At 40.8% G+C, this 27,756-nt stretch overlaps 1 protein-coding gene across 7 annotated transcripts in view; it reads left to right on the plus strand.

Moving 5' to 3' along the window:
- Positions 1 to 22,353, plus strand: part of MCTP2 (multiple C2 and transmembrane domain containing 2) — a 241,814-nt gene extending 219,461 nt beyond the window's left edge. For all 7 annotated transcript variants that reach the window (XM_045448740.1, XM_045448739.1, XM_045448741.1 and 4 more), the window contains 4 exons: positions 3,487 to 3,596; positions 11,872 to 11,981; positions 17,892 to 17,989; positions 20,175 to 22,353. In XM_045448740.1, coding sequence (XP_045304696.1) covers positions 3,487 to 3,596; positions 11,872 to 11,981; positions 17,892 to 17,989; positions 20,175 to 20,243 — 387 coding nt within the window. In that variant the 3' untranslated portion in view covers positions 20,244 to 22,353. The remainder of the gene's footprint in view (positions 1 to 3,486; positions 3,597 to 11,871; positions 11,982 to 17,891; positions 17,990 to 20,174) is intronic.
- Positions 22,354 to 27,756: the final 5,403 nt, after the last annotated feature.

The raw sequence follows: 27,756 nt of genomic DNA on the forward strand, positions 1-27,756 counted from the left end.
TCGGGCTCTGGGCTGATGGCTCAGAGCCTGGAGCCTGTTTCCGATTCTGTGTCTCCCTCTCTCTCTGCCCCTCCCCCATTCATGCTCTGTCTCTCTCTGTCCCAAAAATAAATAAACGTTGGAAAAAAAAAATTAAAAAAAAAAAAATAAATTCTGAAGTTTTCCTTTGAGATGTCTCAATTTGTGGGAAAAAAAATCTTTTGATGTTTAATAGAATAAATATATATCTTAAGATAAATATATATCTTAATGGAGGGAAATTGAGAAGCCACTTATTTTTCAGTAGGCATTTTGTTAAACGTTGAGAAGAATCATGGAGACAATTTACTTGAAGTTTTATCTTGAAAAGATGTTTGACAGAGAATGTTCATACGAACGGATATAAAATATTTGGGCTGAAATATATGCAGATCTCAATACTTAAAAATTAAAATTGATAATGACTTTCTCCATGTAACACATTTTTTGGTGTGAGATTTCAAGGTACCTCAGTGCCTGCGGAGAGAGTATTGTTGTAATTAAAATTATGATCCACAGTAGAGTCAATTAAAGGTGTCAATTTAATGGCTGTTAAGTGCAACTCTGAAGATGATTAAGAACAATTTTACGAAATATATAAAAAGATGGCATTAAAAAGTACATTCTTTTGACAAGTACCCTGACCTGGGACTATAAATAGATATAACCAGGAAACCAGTTACATATATGAATGTGTAGCACAAATAATCATTTTTTATGTATCATTTAAAAATGTTCAGATAACATAAATACATTGCTTTTAATATACAAAATACGCTTTTTAAAATATTTGAAGGACTGTATTTATAAGAATAAAATGGAATTGGGGCGCCTGGGTGGCGCGGTCGGTTAAGCGTCCGACTTCAGCCAGGTCACGATCTCGCGGTCCGTGAGTTCGAGCCCCGCGTCGGGCTCTGGGCTGATGGCTCAGAGCCTGGAGCCTGTTTCCGATTCTGTGTCTCCCTCTCTCTCTGCCCCTCCCCCGTTCATGCTCTGTCTCTCTCTGTCCCAAAAATAAATAAACGTTGAAAAAAAAAATTAAAAAAAAAAAAAAGAATAAAATGGAATAGTTATGTGGGTCCATCAATATGATAAAACCAAGTCGACGGTTGATAAGTATTTCAAAGATGATATAATTCTGATTACTTTTAAAAGTATACAGATTTGGCTGATAAATCACTCTCCTTTTAGCTGAGACATGGTGGGACTCTTTAACCTTGTCTTCGAATATTAAATAGGCAAACTAAAACATCGAATTCGTGAAAACGTAAAAGGACGTTGTGACAATCATTTGTTATTTGGGTTTACTAACTTCTACTTTCTTCACAACCAGAAGAAAGGTTTTGCATTTAGGTTTTTCGTAGGGAGGGGAGAAACAAAAAACAGCTGAACTTAGGACACTTTTATGAAGTTGAGCTGCATGGAAATTTGAATCCTTTTCCAAGAAATTGTTTTGACCCAAAGCCTATGCTGCTGAAAAGAGGAAGCTACTTTTGCCCTTTGGGTCAGATTCCCTGGTGCTTTCAAATCCTTCTTTGTAAACACGAATACTTGTGTAGCAGACAGAGATGGGTTTTCACCATTGTGCCCGTTAATAGATGTTGTGGATTGCTGAGCATAAATTAGGTTGCTCTGGCAACATATCTAATTTTTAATGCAAGCTGCTTGATGAATTAGAGAGTAAGGGAAATAAGGAATTTAAAGAGGGGATGAAAAAAGGAAAAATGTCTTGCAAGTTTGATGTACCGAGAGGACACGAGCCCACCTTCTTCTTCTATACAGAATTCTCGGATTAAGGAGGTCAGCCCAGATGGTAAGAGATTCTTCAAACCATCCCGGCACCACCCCTTTTACCATAGAGGGGCTGACAGTGGTACATTCTCACCTCTACCCTCTGTGTGGTCTGTTTTGGCCACACGTGGCTTCAGAAACCAGGACAGGTGCAAGAAAGGAAGTGCTTTTTGACATTTCTGCCATATTGGTGCTTTCACCCGCCATCTCTAACTGGGTGGTGGGTTCTCTCTTCCCACCCAAATTGTGTCCAGTTTGATGGAAAAGAGAATACAAGAGGAGAGCGAAATATTTTCTTTCACTTCAGAGAAGGTTATTCTTAAAATGGTCTCTTCAATTTAGAAGGTTTTGCTCCATAATTTCGCAGAATTCTAACTCCAGTAGAATTCTAGATAGAAATGAAAAGCTTTGTTAGATTTTTTTGAGGTTTTGCGTTAGATGTAGTGGCTGCAGTGACCCTGATAGGCAAAAGCCAAGAGGATACGCGCTAAATCCCGGTCACGATAGAGTTCCCAGGAAGCTAGATTATAATATCAGAAAATAAGAAATTGTGTAAAAATACCACTGTTTAGAGACTAGTCTTTTCTCCAACATTTGAGTAATTTCCAAATTCTTTTTGTAAGCATTAACTGCCTAACATGGTAAAACACATTTGAGATTTTCCTTTTTTTTATTAAAAAAATTTTTTTAACGTTTATTTATTTTTGATGGAGAGAAAGAAAGAGAGAGCGTGAGTGGGGGAGGGGCAGAGAAAGAGGGAGACACAGAATCTGAAATGGGCTCCAAGCTCTGAGCTGTCAGCACAAAGCCCGATGCGGGGCCCGAACTCCCAAACCTGGAGATCATGGCCTGAGCCTAAGTCGGACGCTTAACTGAAGTCTGACCTGAGGCACCCAGGTCTTGAGATTTTCTAGAAGCAAAGTAAGGATACTATTCTTAGAAGGCTGAATTCTGTTTCATGTGAAGAACGGGAGACTGGGGAAGATGAACTTGTGTTTGCTTCTAATTCTATAAAGGAAAAGCCAGTCGATCCTTGGGCAGCCTCCACAGGGATAACCTGTGTAGGATGCAGTCTCTGGCAGTGACTTTGTCTGCCTCCAGCGGCCTATTGTGTTTCTGAGGCGGTTGCCAAAGGACGACTGAAATGTTCATCGGATTTACAGTGGGTTTAAAACACAACAAAAAATATAATAAAGTTTGACAAAGAAGCCGCAGGAGTAGGAGACGCATCATCGTCTGGAGTTCTCATATACCATGTTGTCACCTGCTGAAAATGTTTCTGAAGGATTGTGAGGGGACATGGGGAAGGGGAGCTGGCAGGTGAGCTTGTGAAGCCAGACAGGACGTTGGGCTCAGCCAAATGGAAGGAGCTGCAAGTTCTCTGGCAGAAACAGCAGCTTCCACAGAGAAATGAAGCTCTTGGTTCTGTGGCGTTTCCACACAACATGGCCTCATACTGAGGTAGCAACTGAGGCACGCTGTGAATGGTTGTATCTGAATGAGTGGGCCGTAGTTCCTTGGAGTCAATAAATATTTAAGTTGTGAACGATAGGATTCCTCCCTTGGAGTCACTCTGTGGATGAGTACCTTGTTATTGTAACACGGCATAGAGACTTCTATTATGGGACAATAAAAATAAAACGTGACCAAGTTAAGTCTTGCCTTTATGTTTCCTAGGAATCCGAGAAAAAGGGGTTAATTGAAAGAATCTATATGGTACAGGATATTGTTTCAACTGTTCAAAACATCTTGGAGGAAATAGCTTCTTTTGGAGAAAGAATTAAAAAGTAAGTTCTACGTTCGTGCTGTGTTTGAAAGGGAGCTGCCATCCATAAGGACGGTGCGGGTAAGAGGGCTGTGGGGGGGGGGGAGGGATCAATAAATGCAAAAAAACAAAAAACAAAAGGTAACAGTGTTTGGGGCAAGTCCTATTTATGTTTGTTGGTTTGTTCTTTGGGCTTGTCCGCTTTACAGTTGGGCAGTGCCTCAGAACTGGGGTGACGATATGGCCAATTCACACCAATTGCCCTGCCATGATTATCTCCCTCTCAAAATATCTTGGTTTGGGTGATAAATTAAAGATTTTTTTTTTATTAAAAAAAAATTTTTTTTAATGTTTATTTATTTTTGAGACAGAGAGAGACAGAGCATGAATGGGGGAGGGTCAGAGAGAGAGGGAGACACAGAATCTGAAGCAGGCTCCAGGCTCCGAGCCATCAGCACAGAGCCCGACGCGGGGCTCAAACCCATGGACCATGAGATCATGACCTGAGCCGAAGTCGGACGCTTAACCGACTGAGCCACCCAGGCGCCCCAAGATTTTTTTTTAATTTTGTTTTTTAACGTTTTATTTATTTTTGAGACAGAGAGAGACAGAGCATGATCGGAGGAGGGTCAGAGAGAGAGGGAGACACAGAATCTGAAACAGGCTCCAGGTTCTGATCAGTAAGCACAGAGCCCGACGCGGGGCTCGAACTCACGGACAGTGAGATCGTGACCTGAGCCAAAGTCGGACGCTTAACCAACTGAGCCACCCAGGTACCCCTTAAAGAAGAGTATCCTAATCAGAAATTACAAAGGAAGGAAATATGCTCTAAAGTTACCTTTTTCAACGAAAACATAGACCACAGTGAATGCCTTGAGTCATTTTTTCTCAACATATCAAAGGATGGTACATAGCTAACAGACTTTCTTTATAAGGGGCAATGAGTAAATATTTTCATCTTGGTGGACCGTAACGACTCAATTCTGCTAAGTATGAAATCAGGCATCATTGATACCTAAATGAATGGGTATGAAATGTGTTCTAACAAAACTTTATTTACAAAAGCAGGTGGCAGGCCAGAGTTGACTGATATCCAACCCGTAGCTGTCACTTCCTACCTTAGGGCACAAGGACTAAATATCTAATAGAGTCTCAGTTGAGAAAGACTCCTTCTGTGATTCTTGTTTGTTTTGTTTGAAGCATTATGAACTCTGTATAACCTGGTCTTCATTTGGGACCAATGAACAGAGCAATTTTTAATTTTCTTGGCTTTTAAATTGTAAACTTATTTCCTCTTTTAAATCCAGAATTATGTCAACTGTGTTGTTCTTTCTGAAGATTAATACGTTTTTCTTATTTTGTTGGCCATTCTAGTTTCTGTAAGCAATGAAGATAATACTTTAGAAATTTCATGGGTAAAGAAGAGATTAAAATTAGTGCTAAAAGCCAAGGGAAAGTTTTATATACCAAGATGCAAGGAAATCAGTAAGTTATAATTAGCAGCAGGAAATATAAATAGTTAATATGGAACTCTCTATGGATACTGATCTTTCTCAGTTCCTTGTCCAATTCAGTCGGTCTTGTGTGGCCATTTACTATTGGCACAGTAAGACGTGTTCGTTTTGTTTATAAAATAGGTTATAAATCATCTTTAAACAAATTTGGTAAGTTTTACTGAATTTACACGTTGCTATTCCCATTATCAATGTCTTAGAAGAAAAATTAAAGAGCAGGGAGATTTTTGCTTATATATGTCGGTGCCTACCTGCTTTTTCCCTCTTGGTTTTATATAAATTGACAAAAGGTTTCTTAAATTACCCTCAGAGTTGTTTAACAGAAACGTGACAATAGAAAATAGTCAAATGATGAGGAGGGCATAATAGTTCTCCCTTCATTCACTTATTAACTCTCAGTTCTAAGTTTCAGGCACTGACCTGGTCTAAGAATGAGAAATATTCCATAAAACCATGATAATAGCAACATCAGCTCACGTCATGTGCTGGCCAGACACTGTTGTAAACTCTTCACACATACTAATTTATTTAAGAAGTTACTGAGAGGAATCAGATTACAGGATTCCAGAAAGCCTATGGATTAAGGATTGTTAATCTACCCATTTTACAGATGAGGAAATGGAATCAGAGAGTGATTAACTCTGTAGCCCAAGGTCACAGAACTAGTAAGTGAAGAAGCTTAAATTAAAAAAAAAATTTTTTTTTGATATTTATTTACTTTGGGAGTGGGGGGGAGGGGGCGGCGAGCAGGGGAGGGGCAGAAAGAGAGGGAGATACAGAATCCCAAGCAGGCTCCAGGCTCTGAGCTGTCAGCACAGGGCCCGACTGAGGGCTCGAACTCACGAACCGTGAGATCATGACCTGAGCTGAAGTCGGACGCTCAACTGACTGAGCCACCCAGGTGCCCTGAAGAAGCTTAGATGTTAACCCACCCGCCTCACTACTGCCCTAGAATGTCATTTTCCTCTAAGGAGCTATTTCCCAGTGAGGGAGAATAGTAATAAGACAATTAGAATTCAGTTGCACTGATGTAATGTAGCGGTAAGGCAGGCTGTTAGGAGAGATCTGACCAGCCCAGAAAGGGATGTAGGAGAGAGAAAGACCGACAGAGGGTAGTTCTGAAGAAACAATACCTTATCAGCATGTCTGATAATGGGAAGAGATAGTTGAGGAAAGAGTCGAAGAATCAAGAAGTCAGTAAGTGGGAGACTTTGTGCGAAGGTTCAAAGCCCAAGACCGTACTAGATACAGGGAGTGTGTGGGGGCTTGGTATGTCTGTGTGACAGCAGATGGTGATGGCGGTGCGTGGAGGTGAGGCAGATCGTACAGGGCCGTGAGTGGGTGGAAAAAAAAAATTGAGTGAGGAACATTCTGGAAGCAAGGAGGATAAGAGGAGGTGGAGTGGGGGCAAGACCGAAGAAGGAAGACCGTGTCATTTGGTAAAATTGTCTCCATGCTCAAAGGTCTCTAACAGACAAATGTGGCTGTTGTGCAGCTGATAATGGTCAAGGAAATGTGTCTGATGAGAGAAGAAGGCAGGGCGATTTAGACAGGCCCCCATCTCTGCAGTGCGTCTGAGGGGCAGCTGTGCCCAGCACAGCTGTGGTGGCCATGTCTGAGATGTATTTTCAGCCATGAACAGAGTACTGTTCTGCCCAGCTGCACCACAGGAAGGAAGGCTCATGAGGCTCTACTCCTATTAATTCTTTGGCCATTCATTACTACTGTGACCTTAAAGGTCCTACTGGGCATTCAAGTGGGACGGCATGTGTAACTCTGCTGGAATATTCCATTGTAATTCAGTGTTTAAGGACCAAGAAAACTTTTACCCAACTTCTGGCAACTAGTAAATAAGCTTACATAAAACTCGTAGAGCAAGGCTTCCCCATTCCTGACTGGGAAGACCCCATTCATATTTTCTTTTTCTAACTCTTCTCTACTTTCTCTAATTATCTTCCCTAATATTGTACTTGTTTCAAACGTTAGCGTGTAACAGGCGAACACAGTCACTGAACATGTAGCATCTAGATTATCTCAGACAGCAGGCTGGATGGGGCAGAAGAGTGCTGTATTTTATTTGTCCTGTCATGATGGAGTGTTGGCTTTAACACCTGTATCTTCGCACGGGCAGGGTAATCTCCACAGAGGAGACGATGAGAAACACGTAGGACAGGGAAGCCATCCCTGCAAATGGTCCAGAGTCAGGTTTGGAAGGCACATCCGTAGGAAGTAGAACTTCTGTTAGAAAATGGCGTCGAGAAATACAAAGCAGTGAAGATGAGGAAGGAGGTGAAGGGCAGCTTGAATCAAAGCGAGGGCATGGGGAGTGATAGTCTGATTCAGCCGGTGTTTACTCTGAGAGTGATGTGCTGAAAGGAACAAAGAATGAAGTCAGAAAGACCAAGGAGAGGGCCAGAGGCTAGGTGTGAGGAAAAAGTTCACAAGGGAGGATGAGAACCATGCCTCGTGAATGAAAGCATCGTGTGGGGTACATTGCAAAAGAGTAATCTATAGAATTATATGACCAGTCGATCGTGTTTCCATGCGTAGTAAAGTCAGAAGAATTCATTTGTCCTAGCCTGGGAAATGAGAGAAATAATGGTTCCATGGGCATAAAGGTCAACTATTGGGACACCCAACTGGGGGAAGAAGTACAGGATGGGGCTGGACCCCCCCTTACCAGATGTAGTCAGTCATTTTTGTTTAGTGCTTTGGAACTGGGAAAATGATATTCTTAGGACATATTAGTAAGCCTGAATGATCGAATGAACAAAGAAGAGTCACTGATTTTTTTTTTTTTCCACTAACTGAAGGGTGTGGCTCATTTGTCTCATGACTTCCCGAGTCAGGGATTGCTTTCTTAGGAATTTAGGGAGGTCTCAAGTCAGGAAAACTAGAGAAGTCTGTGAAAATGTTTCACCCCGTGTTTGATTTTGAGATGGAAAGCTTAGATTTATCAGGGTTTATCCACCTTGGGTGTTCTTGGAAACTAGCATAAGATATTCCATGATAACAAAGGGAAGGTCTAGTAAGTTCTTGAGTGTTAGAGGTATTACAGTATAATGTCTTTGAATTAAGTCCTCAGTATGAACAGGAGTATTGAATCAATTAAATGAGGAAAATACACCTTTTTACGTGTTCTAAAGTGCCTACTGTAGAGGCAGTGAGAGGGCTCTTGAGCTGACTTTCTGAATTCAGATACCAATTCTGCCACTTGTGTGGAAGGTACGTAATCTGGGGCCAATTATTTAACTTTTATGATTCAGTCCTCATTTATAGAATGGGAGTAATAATTATTCCTGCTTCATAACATTTTTTTGTAAGAATTAAAGGAATTAGTACATGAAAAGAGCTCAGACCAGTAGACAGATGCATTACTAGCCTAAAAACATGGACTGTTATGAATATTATTTTTGAAAAACTGCCTTGACTTTCTTTTTCTGTGTCTTAAATTAAAAAAAAAAAATGTAAACAGTGAATGTCCCCTTCTTTTTTGAAAACATTAAAATGCTCTCCGCTAACATTGTGAGTTGCTCAGGGGAAGACGGAAGAGTTAACTGACTTTGCTGTTGGGAGAGCAAATCTGACAGTGTGTTTGTGACAGTATCTGATACACGTCTTCATTTCTAGCACCCAGTGCTGATACACATGACACACGACACGTTTGTACACACACAGACAACTATTGAGATTTTGATAAGGATTGCATTAATTGGGAAATAATTGACATCTTGATAAACTTTTAAGTTTTCTAATGTACTCTTCTGTCTATTCAGGCCATCTTGAATTTCTTCCAGTATTATTTTAGAGTTGTATGTATAGAAGTGTGACGCATTTTTGTGAGATATATTCCTAAGTCCTTGATTTGTTTCATGGTATTTTAAATGGTGTCTTTTTTTTTTTTTTGGATTGCATTTTTACTTATTTGTTCCTGGGATATAGAAGTGAAATGAATTTCCCCACACTGACTTTGTATTTCTAAATTTTGGTAAACCTAGTTATCTTAATTTTTATCTGAAGATTATTATCCTTAATTTTCTACTGCAGAAACATATTTTTTAGGAATAATTGTTTATTCCTTATTTTCCAATCCTTCTACATTTTTCTATGTTTTCTTACTTTATGGTAGAACAGAATTGGCATGGTTGAACACTCTTCTATGTGATATCAGAGAAAAAAATCTTACAACATTTCATTCTAAGGATGATGTTTGCTATAGGGTTTTGTAAAGATGTTGTATCAAATTAGGGAAGTTCCTTTTATTCTTAATTTACTGGGAGTTTTTATTGTGAATGTGAGTTGAGTTTTATCAAACTTTTCTTCTGCATTCACTAAGATGATGTTTTGTTTTGTTTTTTTTCCTCCTTTATTTTTGTTAATGTGGTCTATTATTGTGATCGGTTTTCAAATGTTAAGCCAGTGTTCCACTGTATGGAATAAACCCACCTTCATCATGCTATATAATCTCTCCTTTTGTATTTTGCTGTATTTTATTTACTATTACTTTGCATAGGATTATTGCAGCTATCATCACTAATGAGATTTGATCTCTAATTTTCTGTTCTTGAAAATTCCTTATGGAGAGGAGATTATTCTAGACTCCTACAACAGGTGAAAGCGGTCTCTCTATCATTATCTGGAAGAGTTTGCATACGCCTGGTGTCATTGCTTCCTTTAAGATTTGCTAGCATTTGCTGGGGAAGCATATGGGCCTGGAGTTTTCTTTTAGGACAGGTTTTCACTGAATATTCGATTTTGGTAAAATAGATAGATATGTTTGGCCATTATCTTTCTTCTCACGTCTATTTTTATAAGTGGTCATTTTCTGGGTTTTCCCCATTTTGTTTAAATTTTCTACTTTTTGGAATAAATTTGTTAATAAAATCCTCTTATTGGATAAAATCCTATCTTGAATGTCAGTAGGATCTGTAGCTTTGTCCACTTTTTTATGCTTGATATTAATTGCGTTTAACCTTCTTTCTTGGTGGGGATTTATCAAGTTAGTCTTTAGAAAGAGCTATCACTGGCCTTTGTTAATCCTACCTGTTAACCTGTTTTCTTTTTCATTAATTAGTAGTACCCTTATTTTTATTCCTTTCTTCCTTTTATTTTCCTTGGGATGAATTCAGTTTTTTTTTCCTAACTTTTTTCCCGTCTTTCTAATCTTCCTAACATTTAAAGAGCATTTAAAGTTCTACAATTGTCTATAAGCACAACTTTAGCTCCAGGCCAGACATTTTGGTGTTGGTATTTTCATTATCATTCAAATTTAATAAAAACTTTTTTTACTCCCTGTTTTTATTTCTTCTTTGGCCAAGAAGCATATTGCTTAATTTCCAAGTATTTGAAGATTTCCTGGTTATCTTTTTGTTCCTGGTTTCTAGCTTAATTGCTTTCTGGTCAGAAAATATTCATTGAGAAAATGGCCTACTTTTATAAATTTTCCATGTGTGCTTGAAAAGTTTATCTAGGATATTGTTCTGGATATATATTCATTGATTAAATTTGTTGATTGCATTCAATATATATATATATATTTTAATGTTTTTATTTATTTTTGAGACAGAGAGGGACGGAGCATGAGCAGGGGAGGGGCAGAGAGAGAGGGAGACACAGAATCTGAAGCAAGCAAGCTCCAAGCTCTGAGCTGTCAGCACAGAGCCCGACGTGGGGCTCAAACTCACAGAGTGTGAGATCATGACCTGAGCCGAAGTCAGGACGCTTCAGCTTCACCGACTGAGTCACCCAGGCGCCCCATATTCAATCTTTTATATTCTGATTTTCATTTTCGGTTGGGCTTCTTGTATCAATTACTTAGAGATGTATGTCAAAACTTTCCACTGTGGATTTGTCTATTTCTCCTTGTAGCTTGGTCAGTTTTTGCTTTCTGTGTTCCAAAGCTATGTTAATTGGGTTGTATGTATTAAAATTGCTATAGTTTTCTGGTGAATTAGATCATTAATCAGTTGGAAGTGATGTATTTATCTCTAAACAATAAATGAAATTTTACCCTAGTATCTTATATTAATATGGCCACACCACCTCCCACTTATTGGTTTCTTCATAATATATCCTTTCCTATTATTTTCTGTTTATATTTTAGGTATCTTTCTTGTTTCTGACCATCGCTAGCTTTTCATTATAGCTTGTAGTCCCTTCAAATTTTTTTTTTTTTTTTTTTTTAGTCCCTTCAAAGTTAATGTGGTTACTGATATGTTTAGATTCAAATCTGTGGGTTTTTTTTTTTTTTTAATTTTTTTTTTCAACGTTTATTTATTTTTGGGACAGAGAGAGACAGAGCATGAACGGGGGAGGGGCAGAGAGAGAGGGAAACACAGAATCAGAAACAGGCTCCAGGCTCTGAGCCATCAACCCAGAGCCTGACGCGGGGCTCGAACTCACGGACCGCGAGATCGTGACCTGGCTGAAGTCGGACGCTTAACCGACTGCGCCACCCAGGCGCCCCCAAATCTGTGGTTTTTAGGAGCGCCTGGGTGACTCAGTTGGTTACGCATCCAACTTCGGCTCAGGTCATGATCTTACCGTTCGTGGGTTGAGCCCTGCGTGGGGCTCTGTTCTAACAGGTCAGAGCCTGCTTCGGATTCTGTCTCTCTCTCTCTCTCTCTCTCTCTCTCTCTGCCCCTCCCCCGCTCGTGCTCTGTCCCTCTCTCTGTGTCTTAAAAAATAAAATAAGACCTTAAAAAAATAAACAATGGCAAGATGAACGTAGCACAGCTGTGCCAGAGCATGCGAGAAAATGACATCTTTGTGGTTTGTCTACAGCACGTTTAACTGGACGGTCCCATTCCTTTCCTTCCTGGCCTGCCTGATCCTGGCAGTGGCCACCGTCACTTTGTATTTTATTCCACTCCGGTACATCGTTTTAATCTGGGGTAAGTTGGGCATGGTCCTTCTCCTAGCAGTCGATTTCAGGTAAGAATCAGTTACTCATTTGTAAAGTGGGACTATAAACTTTAAGTGTGCTCTTGTTGGCAATTAAACATGAGATTAAGGAAGGCGTTTGGGGAACAAAAAACTTCCAGGACCTCCCTGAAAAGGCCAATTGCGTGAACAGTCAGCACAGATATGTACAGGCCTCCTGCATAATTGCAATCCAATAAAAATGTGATGGTGCATGTGATTTCCCTTTGGGCTTTCGCAGTCATAAATACTCTTGAATAATATATTGCCGTGGCCCGGTTAACTTTGAGGAAACAGTTATTCAAACAGTGAGCAACCACCTGCATCTCGCCCTTTACATTATGTAAAAGTAGATCTGGCCGCTGCCGGGCTGCTTCTGACACTTCCTCTCTCCTGGAGGAAAAATAACCTAAACCCCATACTTAAATCCAGAAGCAGTAGAGAGGAAGGTGGGTAGCTACTCCCTAACCAGTGCCTGATGGAAGAGGAAGCTATTATTTAGCAGGGTAAACGGTGTGCCTGTATAAAGTTGAGCTGCTCTACAAAAGCAGAAACAAATTCACAAACTCGAAATAAATGTTACGACTTGATTTACTACGCAAGCTAGCAGCTGGACAAAATACAAGCAGCTTTGTGAATATTTGTGTCTGTTGCTGGGTGGGCTCTGGGTTGATAGAAGGAGGGTGCATTACAGTCGGTTAATTGTTGGAGAAGCAATCAACCCTTTTCCATAAGAGTCTGCCCGTCATAGTGTTCTGTTACTTGGCTCCTATGACTACTGCTGAGTTCTCAATCACAGCCACCCCCTTCCAGGGATCCTCAGATGTTAAGATGTTCCGAGAACTTACAAACACAAGTGACTGCATTGAGATGCATTCATCTTGAAGCAAAAGCTGAGACGCTGCAAATGTCAGATAAAAACAACTTTTTACAACTTTGTACAACTTTTCTAAAACCATTAAATGTAGACCTTTTCAAAGAGAACCCACAGGAGTAGAGTCCTGCCGACGAGGAAAGCCAAGGGTAGACATTCTGAACTGGGAAAAGCCTTCGAAAAAATAAACTCATAAAAAAAATAAAATAACTCATAAAACTTCAGAGGTGGAATGATTTTAAGGGAGCATAATCCACTGGTTCTCTGTTTCGTCAAGGAAGTGAAAATCCCGTGTGAAGAAGGATCTCTCTTTTATCGCCAAACCTGAGAAAAGAAAAAGATATTCTCATTTCCCTCTTTAGGGGTCGGTTTTTGAGCCTTGATGACCTTCACTCTTGGGGAAAGTCTTCTAGGCATGCTTAGTTTTTGTTTATTTGTTTCTGTGTTTTGCAACAGTGCTAGCACATGGTTCTATGGACCCTTCGAAAGAGAGCGTGGAGCTCTTCAGATCCATTGATCAAGAAGGAACGTTTTGTGAAAGTATTTCCCAGCATACCTTCTGTACTAAATGTTATCTATTTAGACCGAACAGTCTCACTCTTTCTTAATTGTTTTCCATTAAGAATGAGTTTCCGAATCCACTCAACTGGCCGCCTTTAAAACGCAGATCTTAAAACTATTGTCTGCCCCTAACCAAAACATGATTCAAAATCACGAGGATTATTTGGCCAATATTCTGTTCATTTTTAAGCTAGTGTGAGTTGAATGCATGGTCAGCTTATCAAACCCCGTTTCTCATGATTTCCTAATCATTCTAGTGCACCTTTGATTTGCTTTTCTGCATCTTGCCCCCCACAAAGAAGACTATGCTATATCTCCTCCTGTGATCGTCAGTTTTTGAATTCCAGTCCCTCTTTCTGTGTATCCAGAATTGCTTTGACGTCTGATCTCATCCTCCAAGATCTTGGCAGCTCTCCAACACCAAAGTTTGGCATCTAATTAATAAGATATTGCTGTTGTTTTAATTTAGCTTATGGATGAAATTATTGAATAGAGTGGACTTAATTATGTTCTCCTGAGCTGACAGTAACCCTGTGAGCTTCGTCTTTGGCGTCTGGTCCTTTAGTTTTGCATTCTAGATGGGGGCTCATAGTTTATTGATGAGTTCACCATATATGATGTAGTCAAAAGCTTTGACAGTCAACACATGATCTGTTGGCTCATTGAATAAAATCTGCCATGCCATCACGGAATATACGGTACAATTCTATTTTCTTTTCCAAGACAAATTAGTTATTAGGTAACATGGACCCAGGACATTCCTTTAGACATCTCCTATATGACTGTATCCTTGGTAGAGACTTTCTCATGTGGAAGATCACTTCACATGTCTTAAATTTCTAGTGTTCCTTTTCACTTTATTAAGGATCAGAAGATTATTTATTATTCTAAGTTATTTATTCATTTCCAGTGGGTCCTAAAAGTGGTAAGATCCTGAGTTTTGGTTTTTTTGTTTTTGTCCTTTTTTGGTCCAATATTTTTAACCCTTTGGAACAAAGCTATTTAGCTGTATGTTCTCTATCTCCGTATTCGACACACCAAATGATGTTTTTGTAGAACTAATGATGAAGTACGAGAATGACTTAACATAAGCCTCAGAAAGCAGCCTAATTTCATAATGGCCGTAAGCAATGTTCCTTGACTCACCAACTCCATTGTAAGGTTTTGAAGGGTAAGACACTTTTCTTTCCTCTTTAGCCTATACTTCCTGGTGGAGCTACATAAAGGTAGTAGACCTTTAACAAGTACTTGACAGATATTTAAGGAGTGGAGGAGTCCTGCAAGTTTCATAGCTGTGGTCGACATGAATGGCATTTCTTTTGAGCCCATCACCCACCTCTCTAGTGTGGGAGGGTGGATTTGGAAAATTATGTGAGAAGCGGTTTGAGAGGGATAGATGAAATTGTCTTAAGGAAACCAGATGTGCTGAAGTGCGATCACTTATTTGATGTATTTCTAGGAGGCAAGGCCTTTCTTAGGGTTAGATCCCCAGCGGGTTTTCTGTCCCCTTGGAAAGGTGTTTCATGTTCCTTCCATTCTATTTACATCATAGATACTGGAGCTCTGCTCTGAGGTACTTCTGTTGTTCCAAGGTGGAGATGAACTCCCCAAGCTAGATTTTGAGCTTCTTGAAAGAAGGACCCATGACTTATTCAACATTATATCTCCATTTGTCATACCACAGCGTCTTTTCGGTGGCAAGCACTTAGCGTTGGATACATGTGCAAGCAAGGACCCTCAGCCCCATCTCACCCACTCCTATTGATGTATCGAGGTCAGGGTACATCCCAAGTCACTCATAAAAGTACCTGAAAAATAGTGTTATCATTCAGGTACTTACTCACCTGTGGCCATATGTGCAAAGCAGTCATCCAATTTTTCCAGCTTTCTTCAAGAGACTTTTTTTTAATTTATTTTTTATTTTATTTATTTATTTATTTATTTATTTATTTATCTATTTATTTATTTTTTGCTGGGGATCTCATTACACTCTAATGATCTGTTCAGTTTGTGATCCGGGACCATTAAATGATAGTGTCTTTGCCAAACGTTATCCCTCAGTATTTGGATTCCCACGGTTTTCGTGTGCTACAAAATTAACATTCACAGCAGAGGTGCCCTTTGCCTCTCTGTATTCAGGTGAAAAAATCGAAAGGCGTGTCTATCATGCTACCGAAAAAGGTACAGCTTCCAAATTTGGCTGTGTGCGATCACATGCCTAACAGTGTAACGATTCTCCTCCTATCCGCGCCCTTTGGTTTGGGGCTTGTTGACATCTGGAGTGATGATGGTAGCCCCCTTCATTGTTACAGAATTTCAGAGTGCAGAATCTTCTAGCATACGTTGTGCAACGCAATTCTGCCATCAACCTACGACGCTATATATATAATAGGGCAGATCTTTTTTTGCTCAGATTTTAACGTAAGTAGTCTGAGGCACAGAAAGGTTAAGTGGTTTGCCTGAAACCACACAGCTACCACACGGGGATGCCAGAGCTGGGGCCAAGATATGGCTGTTCCATAACGCCTGTTCCTTGCTTCATCGTCCCTTAATGATGACCCAGGAGTACCTGATCCCCTGTTGACACTTGGGCTCATGCACTGAGTAATGATGCCATTTGATGGCTTTACAAAATAAGGTGTGCTTTTGCAGCACGCCATCTGAGCGCCTTGTAATTTTTATCCTAAGTTGTTCAAACAGACAGTCTCAGTGCATTATGGGGCTCCTTCTGCCCTTGTTGGTGCGTTTGAGCTACTGTGCAGGTTTATAATCTTCTCAGTGACTAAGAATGCAGTGTTTTGATCGGCTGCGATATTATCCCTGCCTTGCTGCTCATTGTAAAGGCTCCAGATGCGCACACTATATATAATTAACAATAGAAGATATATCTTTTCTCAATACGTCTTTGTCTCCCTTCATCATTTCGCCTTGTCTGTTTTCTCTTGCCAAAAAAGCCCATGCTACAATTAAGTGTCTTTAGAATAACACAGCGAGAGTATTTCAGTTTAAAGGAACTCGGGGCAATTTCAGCTAGAAACACGAAGCTTGCCGTGGGGGGAGAGGGAAGAAAGGCCTAGTGCAGCTTGGACTTGAGAGAAAAAGGGTCGTCCGCAAGAAGCCTTCCCCAGCCCTACGGCCAAGCCACCAGTTACTCATGAACAGTGGCTGGCTCCCATTTGCAAAGCAGATGTAAATCTGACCCTCTAAGGAAATGACGGCGGTTGGCATTGTGTCAGCTATCATGTCACTCGGGAAGCTCAGTTGTTACAGGAAAGCAAAATGCTATTTAATGAAGAGAAACATCAAAGCTTTTGTGTGTCGGGGTCGGCTTTGGGGTAAAAGGGCTCATCGAAGGTGAGAATTCTTTCAGCATCATTGGGATGGCCAGGTAATAAACAAACACTGATCTTTGCTAATAAACAAGCACTGATCTTTGCTAATAAACAAACACTCCGTGGCAAGGCTTCTGAAGCCCACCACCCGGTCTCTGGGCTTTTGAAAACTCAGCATGGAAAAGAGTTGACCTTTGGTGAAAAGACAGTGGCTGATGCGCTCTTAGCAGCAGCTCTGAGGAGCAGAGTAGGAAACAGAGGTGGCCGAGAGGTACATCCCCTCTGGAAAGAAAACCGCAGGCGGAACATCCCCCCGGACATGCCCACGCACCCAAGGTGCACCCTTCAAAGACACCTTCCACGTTGAACCTCCTCTAATTACTACGGTCCCCGTCCTGAATTAGCAGGGACTCCATGGACGAGACAAACCCACGCACCGCCTTGCGGTCTGTAAATTCAGTTAGCAACCAGAGCAGGCTAATTTCCAGTGATAGCTTTTCATGGTTTCCTGTAGCATCAAAGTTACAGTCAACATGTCAGGTTCTGTTCTGCCGGGAGAGGAGAGAAACCGGTGCAAATGAGTTGGGGTAGGGGAGAGAGATTTCTGCAGTTTCTTTTTAACAACAAAAAAGGCAACGCCCGCCCCCCCCCCCCCCGCCCCCACCTCCCACTGCTACGTGTGGTCCAGAGCCCCCAAGCAGAGACTTGTTTGGGCTAATGAAGGCCTTTTCCCATCTGGGACATTGGTTTTCTTAGCAGAGGAGGCTGTTAATCAGCGTAGTCCAAAAAAGCCGATGAGCTACACTGTTTTCATGTGTGTTTCTGCCGCCCTGCTGCTGGGATTGTAATGGGATTTTCACAGTCCAAGAAGGCAGAGCTCCTGTCCGACAGAACCCCCACCCCCCACCCCCGCCCCACCCTGCCTTCGTTCAAGACCAGCATTTGTGAATGATTTCACATGACAGCATCGTGTGTGTGACATGAGGTCTAGTAATTGTTTTACACTAATTTTGACTTGTGAATGCCCCTCTCCCCCAGTCAGGAGAGTTTTTAAAGAGACAGACAGACAGATGGATACACAGACAAAGAGATCTCCTGGTGTTTCTATTTTTCAGGCATAAATAAATTTACTAAGAAGCTTCGAAATCCCTATGCCATCGACAATAATGAGCTGTTAGACTTCCTCTCCAGGGTACCGTCTGATGTTCAAAAGGTACGTAATGAACGGACGCCACCAGCAGGGACCCCAACCCTGAAGTCTGGCCAGCCCCAGAGTCAGAGGAGCGCAGGGCTGTGCTTGGATAATTGAGATAACGAATCAGAAAATCCTTAAAGCGGCATGGCTTGCAGGGAGGTGGCAAGGAAACCTTTGTCCCGAGCCTGAGACGATTACGGAAAATTACCCGGAAAAAGAGCTACTTAAGAATGATCTGGAACCCCTACTGTGTGGGTATAGTGTGATGGTGTTCATCCGTTTTATGATCGCTTGCCTCCCCCAGGAGGATAAGATGAGCTCAGTGAATGGGAGATCCCAAGCTGGGGGGATTCTTATTTTCCCCCTCTGCCGCGTGGCAGGCATTTTAGGAGAAGTAATGGACAGGAGGATTATTATTATTTGTTTTAATTCTTCCTTGCCCTTATCACCTCCTAGGCTTCCCTTCTATCTTTTCCCCTCTGAAGACTGAGGGATGCTGAGGGCAAAGCCCCCCACTCACTCTCACACATAAAGGCAGAGATAGTGTGACATAATTGGAGATCGATCGGAAGTATTATTCACAGGTACTTCGTCCAGCGGCATCTGGTTTCTGTGGATGGGTTGAGATTAAACGAGGCAACAATACCAGAAAGTCTCATAGAATAGCTGATCTAGGCCCCTGCAGATCAGGCTGCCATAAACCCAGAGGAAGGAGGGTAGGCAATGATTTCTCTAAAGGAGCATCGAGATCACAGAATAGGTAGATGGGGAGACCGTGGTAGGACGTACCAACGCGATGATCAAAGACCCAGCCCTTTATTATCTGAGAGCATCCAAATCAAGTATCGATTTTCGTCTCTGGGCCACGGTCGCATTGCTGGTTCCCAGGTAGCTTTGTGCGGATTACAGTGACTTGGAGGTGAAAAGCCCTAGAATTTCTTTCCCCTTCATTCTGAGTTCTAGAGATTAAAACAGACTCTTCTCTTTCACCTCCATCTTATAATATAATTAGCTAATAACTGCGTTCTGTGAATATGAAGTTACTCGTTAACATTTGCATTACATGATCATAAAACAGTAACCCGGCCCTGTTTGTTTTGCATTGAAGATTGGAGGGTATGTCACCCCTGCTCCCCTGGGGGACCCTCACAAAACACTCTAAGGAAAGGGTGCTTTTTTCATGTATCTGCTCTCGGCAAAGTGTAGCTCAACATATGTGATGGGACACGATGTCCTTGGGGAGTTTGGCACAAATGCTAAAAAACAGTGAGCACATGTGGTCTGTAATACAATACTTCAAATAAAGCCATTCTGCCGTCAGCCAATCAAAACCCACACACCAAAGCAATGTGATCGCAATGTGCAGTCACTTGAGTCGCAACATGAGGTTGTCCCTGCCTCCTTGAAGAAAGGAAATCACCATCAAGCACGCCCCACCGCAAGGATTGTCTCTACACGGTCGACACGGCAGCCCCTCAGAGCGGCCATCCAGTTGGGAGGTGACATGATTACAGAGGGACACAGCAAAAGAGCGTTCGAGGAAGATCTACAATATGCTAGTGAGATCCTCCCATGTGTCACCAAGAGTGCTTTCTAATAACACAATAGACAGTTTGCCACTGGGGACACCCTGAGCACACTCATGTTTATCACAGATGGTTTAGCCATTACATCACGAAGGAAATTCATTTTTAAGAGAAATGTATTTAACTTTGCGGCCAGTATCCATTTCAACATTTTTTTTTTGGGGGGGGAGCGGTCTCTCTGGCCAAATAAATGTATATAATTTGCAGAGACACTTTTTTTTCCTCCAAGATTGTAGATAGTTTGAAATGACTCTTTTTTAGTAAGTCACTGCATCGTGTACTAAGGGAAACACTCGCAAGAGGCAGTTATTAAGTGTACTTGTGGCTGAAAACGGGCACGCGCAAAACTAGAATTATCCGGCCGCGCCGAGAGCAGGTAGAAACCCAGGCATCTCATTAGAAAAATCTGCTTTTAATATTTTGGTTTCAAGAAATGATGCATGACTTCTCAAATCCTTCCTGCAATTAATCCCTTCATGTTCCTGTGTTTAGAAAATGATTCATTACCTTTGAACCTTCCTTCCTTTGCCTCGGTTTGTCCTTGGGGAGCCATTAACACGCACTGTGGCCAGCTAGGGTTACCTAACCGCCGGCGTCCCGTCTGTTTGTTTTCACAGGTGCAGTACGCCGAACTGAGACCCTGCAGCAGCCACAGCCCCCTTCGGAAGAAGCGCAGTGCCGTCTAGGACACGCGCCAACTCTGGCCACCGGCACCCGATTCCCTGTGGGGTCGATGAGACCCGTGATGTCTCTGTTCCGCCGGTGGTCCCCACGGTGTCTTTCCAAAACACGTGCTGTGTGGAGCCCTCCCCCTCTTCTCCCCGCTTCTCCACGGGCACCGATTGCCCACGTGTGCGCACGTCCACGCACACGGGTGTGCCGGTTGCGTAGCAGGTCGGCCCCTCGCAAGGAAACAAGCCAGAGACCGTGAAAGACTGATGTCCCTTCTCCCGTAGAAGGTAACTTAAGGCTGTCAGGGGTCTCAACAGCCTCCTTGAAAACAGCCGGGAGTCCACCTGGATTCAAGAGGGACGTTGAACTTGTTATGGTACGTGCACCAGATTCTCCTGAAGATCCGGTCATGTCCACTCCCGTCTGCACACTCCTTTCAGATTGTTGTTCACGTGAGGCAGTCGGTTTCTCCGAGTTAGCAAATCCCTGGTAGCCATCGTCTCCCCACATAATGTATATCATGCATAGATTTTTAAATAATGACCCAGATCAGCTCAAGTCTTGGGGACTCTTTCAGCCGTGATTACTGAAGACCCGTATGGAAAATTGTGGTCAACACCTCGGCGCTGGATGCCAGCCTCTTTCACCGTCCATTGCTGGCAATGGAAGGCCCCGGAAAGTCCAAAGGGACCACTCGTCCAAAAAGCGAAGGTTTCAGGGAGAGTATTTGGTTGCCTTAAAAACGCCATTTCTTCTGACTTGACTTCGCTTTATTTCCAAAATAAAATGTCAATATTATAGCTGCAGGACGCGGGGGATGAATGAATGAATTCTGAAAGTATTTAGAAAGAAAGGTAAAGGCTGGGGAGCAAGGGACTAACGAATGAAGGTGGACCGCTCACCTGATTGTCGTAATCCCTTCATCCGCCCGCATTTGGGGGCAGAAAGTAAAAATAAGGCAGCAGTCCAAAATGATCTTTCGTTCTTGAGCAAAATAATCTGCATGTAATATATCTCAGAACCGCGTTCCTAGAAAAGCATCATCCCCAAATCCTGAATAGTATCCGATGCCTACAGCCCCCATTTCATAGTACCCCCCCAGGTAAAAACCCCGATTTTATGCATATATAAAATGTATGCCAATATCTTTATGTTCAAATGATATTTAAGTTGTAAAGACCGTATTTTGTTGACACATACTTTGTGCAGTTTTATATATATATATAATATATATATATGTATTGTAAAGAAAAGTCGAGGTAAAAAAAAACAGATTTAATAGTGAGTTTTGCTATTTTTTTTCCTCTCTGGGTTGTAATTTAATAATCTTCAAACAAAATGTTTATGAAAAATGCCAAAGATTCTAAACCTTATCATCCCGTGTCTGTTTTTCTTCATATTATATCTTCCTGGGTTTCTTTCTGGCTGAGCCAGATTTCTGCATGATTTGATTTGCTTCAAGTTAATGAAGCTGGCTGGAAAAGAGCCTTGCAGAAATTATAAAAGCTCCAGTAAATCTCTTAGTTGTACATACAATAGATATCCAAGAACCTCTTTTGTGAAACCAGTTACTCAATCTTCTGTGTAAACAATGCCTCATTGTCTCACTCCCGACTATCATGTAGTTTATCATAGTCTGTCATTTTGTAACGACCTAAGTCAGACATTTTTAAACAGACATGTGAGATCTGATCAGTCATTCGAATGAAAACTTTCAGCAAGCAAAATAACCCCTTATTTATTTTTAAAAGTAGCACTGATACTTTATTGTTGTTCTTCGGCTATACAATTTCAAAATGAAATAATTTGTCCAACAAGGAGCCATCATTAGCGACCCTTACTCCCTCTGTAACCCAACAGGAATTCGGAGCATTAAGTTTAGGATGCAGACAGCAGCTGGGATTTGGGACCGAATCAACCTTTAATAAACTGTCAATGGAAAACAAGTGTTAATTGATTAAGGAGGCTTTGAAGGTTAAAAATGTTAGTTGTAAGGGGAATGTGAAGACTTGTACAAGTAATCAAACTCGGATGAAAGATTCCAGAATGCTTTATATAAAATGTATGGATTGTGGATTCACAGTACGATCATTAAAGATAATTTAGTAGGAATGTTGAAGTTTAGCCAAGCTCTCCTGGTTCTCTTCTCAAACCTCATGCTCCCGTTTCCAGCCCTGCCTGGATGTCTTAAAGGCGTCTATCCCTCGGTGGGTCAGAAACTCCATTATTGTTCCCTTGATGTGTTCAGGACTCCTAATGTCATAGTCTCCTTCTCGTTTCCTTATTTCCCTTACTGGCACTGGCATCTTCTGGGCTGGGAGACTCTGGGCATCCCATTTGTTGTTACTTATGTTATTTCCCACACTTCCCAACCCACAAATTTGTAGATCCAGTGTTGACTGTCGTGTTATCTTGTCCATTTCTGATCACCACCCCCTAAGCCAAGGCCTCCATTACCTCTCACGAGTCACGGCGATTACATTATGCCAGATTAAACTTCATTCTGACTGTTCTTTTCACCAGGAATACTTTCAGGTTTCTGAAATTCTACCTTCCTTTATGTTTTTTAAATGCTTGTTGGGGCGCCTGGGTGGCTCAGTCGGTTAAGCGGCCGACTTCGGCTCAGGTCATGATCTCGCGGTCTGTGAGCTCGAGCCCCGCGTCGGGCTCTGTGCTGACAGCTCAGAGCCTGGAGCCTGTTTCGGATTCTGTGTCTCCCTCTCTCTGACCCTCCCCCACTCATGCTCTGTCTCTCTGTCTCAAAAATAAATAAACGTAATAAAAATAAATAAATAAATGCTTGTTTATTTTGAAAGAGAGAGAGCATGAGCGGGGAAGAAGGGGGGGTGCGGGGTGGGTAGAGAATCCCAAGCAGGCTCTATGCTCAGTGAGGAGCCCAACACAAGGCCTGATGTCACAACTGTGAGATTGTGACCTGAATTGTTATCAAGAGTCACCAACTGAGACACCCAGGTGCCTGAATTCTACCCTTCTTTAAAAGTTTCAAAAGTTTCCTGCCCCAAATAGACTTTCTCTAACATCCTTGTCTGAATTACATTCTACCCTTCTCTCTTGTTCCCTCACATCTTCTATATCTTTCTGGCATTTGCCGTATTCTGCTATAGCTCGTAGTTACCAGAGGCTTTTGACCCCAGCTGTCCTCCACTGATGGAGCACCCTGTCTGGCACCTAATAGACACTCAGGAAATACATGATTAATTGATTGAGTCATAGTCGACTTTTCTTCTCTGCCCTTTTCATGTATACAGAGGGCTGATCTGGGTAGATTAGCATGGTTGATCAGAGGAAGTAATTTCTTGCATTTAGTGCATAGCTTATATTGTGTGATATTATTTATAAGCTCTGGCATGCCCACTATAAACATTCAAATGATGTCTTAAATTGGTGAAGTCATTGTTACCTATATATCACAGGAAAATATATTTGTGCATGGTAAAAAAAAAAAAAAAAAAACAAAAGCAAAAAAACCCAAAAACTTTCTGATTCTTTTTCTTGTCATTTATCACTTGATGAACATATACTGAATACTGATGACCTACCTGAACAAAACAGACCACATTCCCTTGGTAAAAGCAGACGTGAAACAGGGGCATGATGTTTGTAGATTCAAGTTTGAAAAAGAATATTCTGGCTGCAGTGGGTAGACTAGCAATTATGAATGTTCGTGGAAGAGCCAACTTGAAGTCTTGATAAATTGATGGGCCTTCAAATAGTATCAATGGGAAAAAATACAAGTGAAATTCTGAAATTGTGACATGGGTAGGAGAAAAAATGAGCAGAGCTTATCAGTTGCTTGACTATGGGGTGAGGGAAAGAGGAGAGACAAAGATGGCACTCAGTCTGGTCATTGTTGGGTCTGGGAAAATGGTATGTGCTAAGAGAGAATTATAGGAGCAGCCATGAAAGGAACAGCATGAACCTGGTTTTAGAAGATGTTGAATTTGAGGTAGCTGATGAGGCTTCAAAAGGGGATCTCAAAGAGGTGCCAATATATATGCTTAAGGGTCGACATTCATAGAAATGATTGAAGTCACATGCTTTGAGAAATTGACTCAATACTCAAAAAGTCCTATAAGGATGAATCCACCTAGACTAAATAGAAATATTAAACAAGAGAAAAAGCAGTAAGCATACACTGTCATAGAATTCAACTGGTGGAGTGTATTCCAAGAAAACAGGTGTGGTCTATAGTGCTAACTACCACTGAGATCACATCAGTTGAGGACAGAAGAATGACCTTTAGTTAACAGCATGGCAACTTGTGGAGACCGTGGTGATGAGTCATTTCAGTTGAATGGTAAAAAGAGGAAACAGATTTGGGTTGAGAAATGAGTAGCCCTAGGAAAATGGAGGCAGCCTGGCGGTAACCCTTGAAAAATTCCACTAGAAGGAGAGCAGGGAGAGAGCACAGCGACTCATAATGAAAGAAGGGGCATGGAATTATTAAGGAAAAAAAATTGGATGTCATGAGCTCAGTGTATACACATTCACAACAAAAAGCTCTTCATTAGTACAAGATGGGATGATCTGTATCATTTAAAACTACTCTTGTCAAAACCCACCTCTCTTTTGTGTAGTATTAGTCTAACTTTTATGGTAGTAAAATGGTTAGGAAATCAAAATAGAGTATCTTCTGAAAATGTGACAAGTATCAATGGATAATTGGATCAATGTTGACAGGTTACACTTAAAGAATGGCATAGAGCACATTGCTTCTTTATGGAGGTCTCTTTGTATAAAGCCCGCTCTTCTGGCATTTTAATGTGGTGATTTACACGGGGAAAATGGATAGTTAGCATTTTATACCATTTATTAATTGCCAGGTACTTCCTATATGCTTTAGATGTAATAAATCATGTAATTAACAACAAAAACAGTGTTATGAAATTCCTTTAAATACTTATGGAAAGAATAATCCCATGCAAACTCTCCCAGAAAATAGTAAAAAAAATAAAAAATAAAAAAATAAAAAAATAACACTTTTCTACATATTTTATGAAGCCAATATAATCCTCACTCCAATATCCAGCAAGGTGATACAAGGATAGAAAATGACTTACCAAAATCCCTTATGAATATAAATACAAAATTATGAAAGATGTGTAAGCTTCTACGTTGAAAACATGATTGAGAGAAAGAAGATAAATAAATGTAGGGCTTTGCGTATTAGAAGATTCAGTATATTACGATGTCAAGAGATTAAATGTAAGCCCAATAAAAATCATAACTTTTGCAAAAATTAATCAGCTGATTCTATAATTACATGGAAATGCAACAATCCAAGAATAGTCAAAGCAATCTGGCAGATGATTAACACTGGCAGATAACAAAATGTATTATAAAGTTATTGTAACTAGACAATGTGCTATAGGCACAAGTGTAGACAAATAGATTAAAGAAGTAGAAAAGATCAGGACACCCACACATATTTGGTTAACCTCTCACCCAAGTTATGTCAAAGGTAACGTATTTTCGGTGTGGGAACAGCCTGCAGTGTAGGGAAAAAACCTTTTTGAAAAATGACACTGGGTCACTTTAGTATCCACATGGATAAAATAAATATTGACTCCTGCTTTATTCTCACGAAAATCAATCCTGCATGAATTGCAAATCCTAAAAGCGGAAGGCAAAATAGATTTCAGACATAGAGATACGAAAACGTTTTCATGTCTATGTGAAAAGCAAAGATGTCTTAAATGGAAAACAAAAGGCTAATCATAATGAGAAAATACTGATAAATTGGAGATCAATTAAAATTAACTTTTTCCTCTAGAAGTATGGTTAAGAGAATAAAAGGATTAAGCCACAGAGTGAAAGGCAATCCATAATCTCTATATATAATCTGGCAAAGAATTCTATCCAGAATACAAAAAGATTTTCCACAATGACAAGGCTGAAAACACAATACAAAAATGGGCAAAAGACTTGAACAGTCACTTCACCAAAGAGCCTATCCAAATGGCCACTAAACACATAAAAAGGTGCTCGACATCAGTAGTCATCAGGCAAATGCAAATTGGAACCTCTGGAAAATGATATTACACATAACCAAAATGGCTAACATGAAAAGTCAAGTGTTTTTAAGGATATGGAAAAACAAATTCCTATATACTGCTGGTGAGTGAGAACATAAATTGGTAAAAGCAATTTGGAAAAGAAGTATCTATTAATGTTAGCCATATGCATGCCTTATGACCCTTCCCCCGGTTTCACTCTTAAGTATATAACCAACAGAGGTGTGCATGCATTGGATAAAAGATGGGCCCGAGACTATTTATAGCAGCACTCCCTGCATAATTCCAAAAACAGAAACATATATATTCGTCAATATCTGGGACAATCAATTGCTTGTGACTCTACAATGAAATACCATACAGAAATGAAATGAAAAACGAATGTTGCATGCAACAACATAGGTACCTTTCACAAATAAGGCTCAACAAAAGAAACAAGACACAGCACACATAAGTGAAAGATTTCATTTGTGGAGAGTTCAAAAACAGGAAAATACAATCCCTGGTGTTAAAACTCAGAAGGCTGGGGGTGTAGTGGGTAAAAGGAGCCATAAGTGGAATTCTTGGGTTCTGCCATTTTGGTCTGGATTCTTGTTACGTGAACCTGTTAACTTTGCGAAATTCATTGAGCTGTAAACTTATGACTTGTGTAATTGTCTGCATGTTTACTAAGAGGAAAGAAAACTTACGAAGCATGACAATTTTATTCCTCATTTACCATTAAAGAAACTGAAGCTGATCATGGTTAGTATTTTCAACATGAAACAAGAGCACCAATCCAAATAAACATTTTAAGTTGCGGGGACTTATTTTAAACAAACCCAAAGCAGACAGTTCCTCCTGAGATTAAGGGTAATCTCATTACCCTTAAATATTCAATTACATGTGAACACAAATCCATCATCCTTTTTTAGAGATCTTCATTATTAGGAATACAAAAAACGACTTTCTCTAACTGATCATCTACTGAAGCATTAAACATTGCTTTACGTGCACAAATTGGCCCATGAAACTTCAGGATCTGAAGTGTTCCAGAAAGCTTTCTCTTTTTACTGGTTATACGTATTTTCATTGAGGCTGGCTTCATAAGTAGTAAAGTTTGGGAGGAGTCAAAAGTTAAACCTGGCTCTTCCACTGCATAGAGGGTTGGCACTCCTAACCCCTACATTATTCAAGGGTGAACTCTACACACGTACACATACATTCCTAAATCTCTGTGAAATTTCACGTATTTCCAAGCATTGATCCATAGACTCCAAGAACCAGAGAACCTGTGTTTTCAGGCAAAACCTTCAGAGTTTGCTTCTTGCTGCCTTTGAAACCTTAGGGTGGAGGATGTGTTTTTCTAGAAGCCCAGTGTCAGCTGTCTGCTCTCCAGAATTCAATTCGTTCATTATTCAATCCAGCTTTGTTTTTTTTCTTCTGTTTTTCTGGGAAATGTTTTATTAGGCGAGTCTTCATAGCTGAGAAATCCTGAGATTTCAATTTGCTT

The sequence above is a fragment of the Leopardus geoffroyi genome, chromosome B3, assembly GCF_018350155.1.
Source record: "Leopardus geoffroyi isolate Oge1 chromosome B3, O.geoffroyi_Oge1_pat1.0, whole genome shotgun sequence".
Lineage (NCBI taxonomy): Eukaryota > Metazoa > Chordata > Mammalia > Carnivora > Felidae > Leopardus > Leopardus geoffroyi.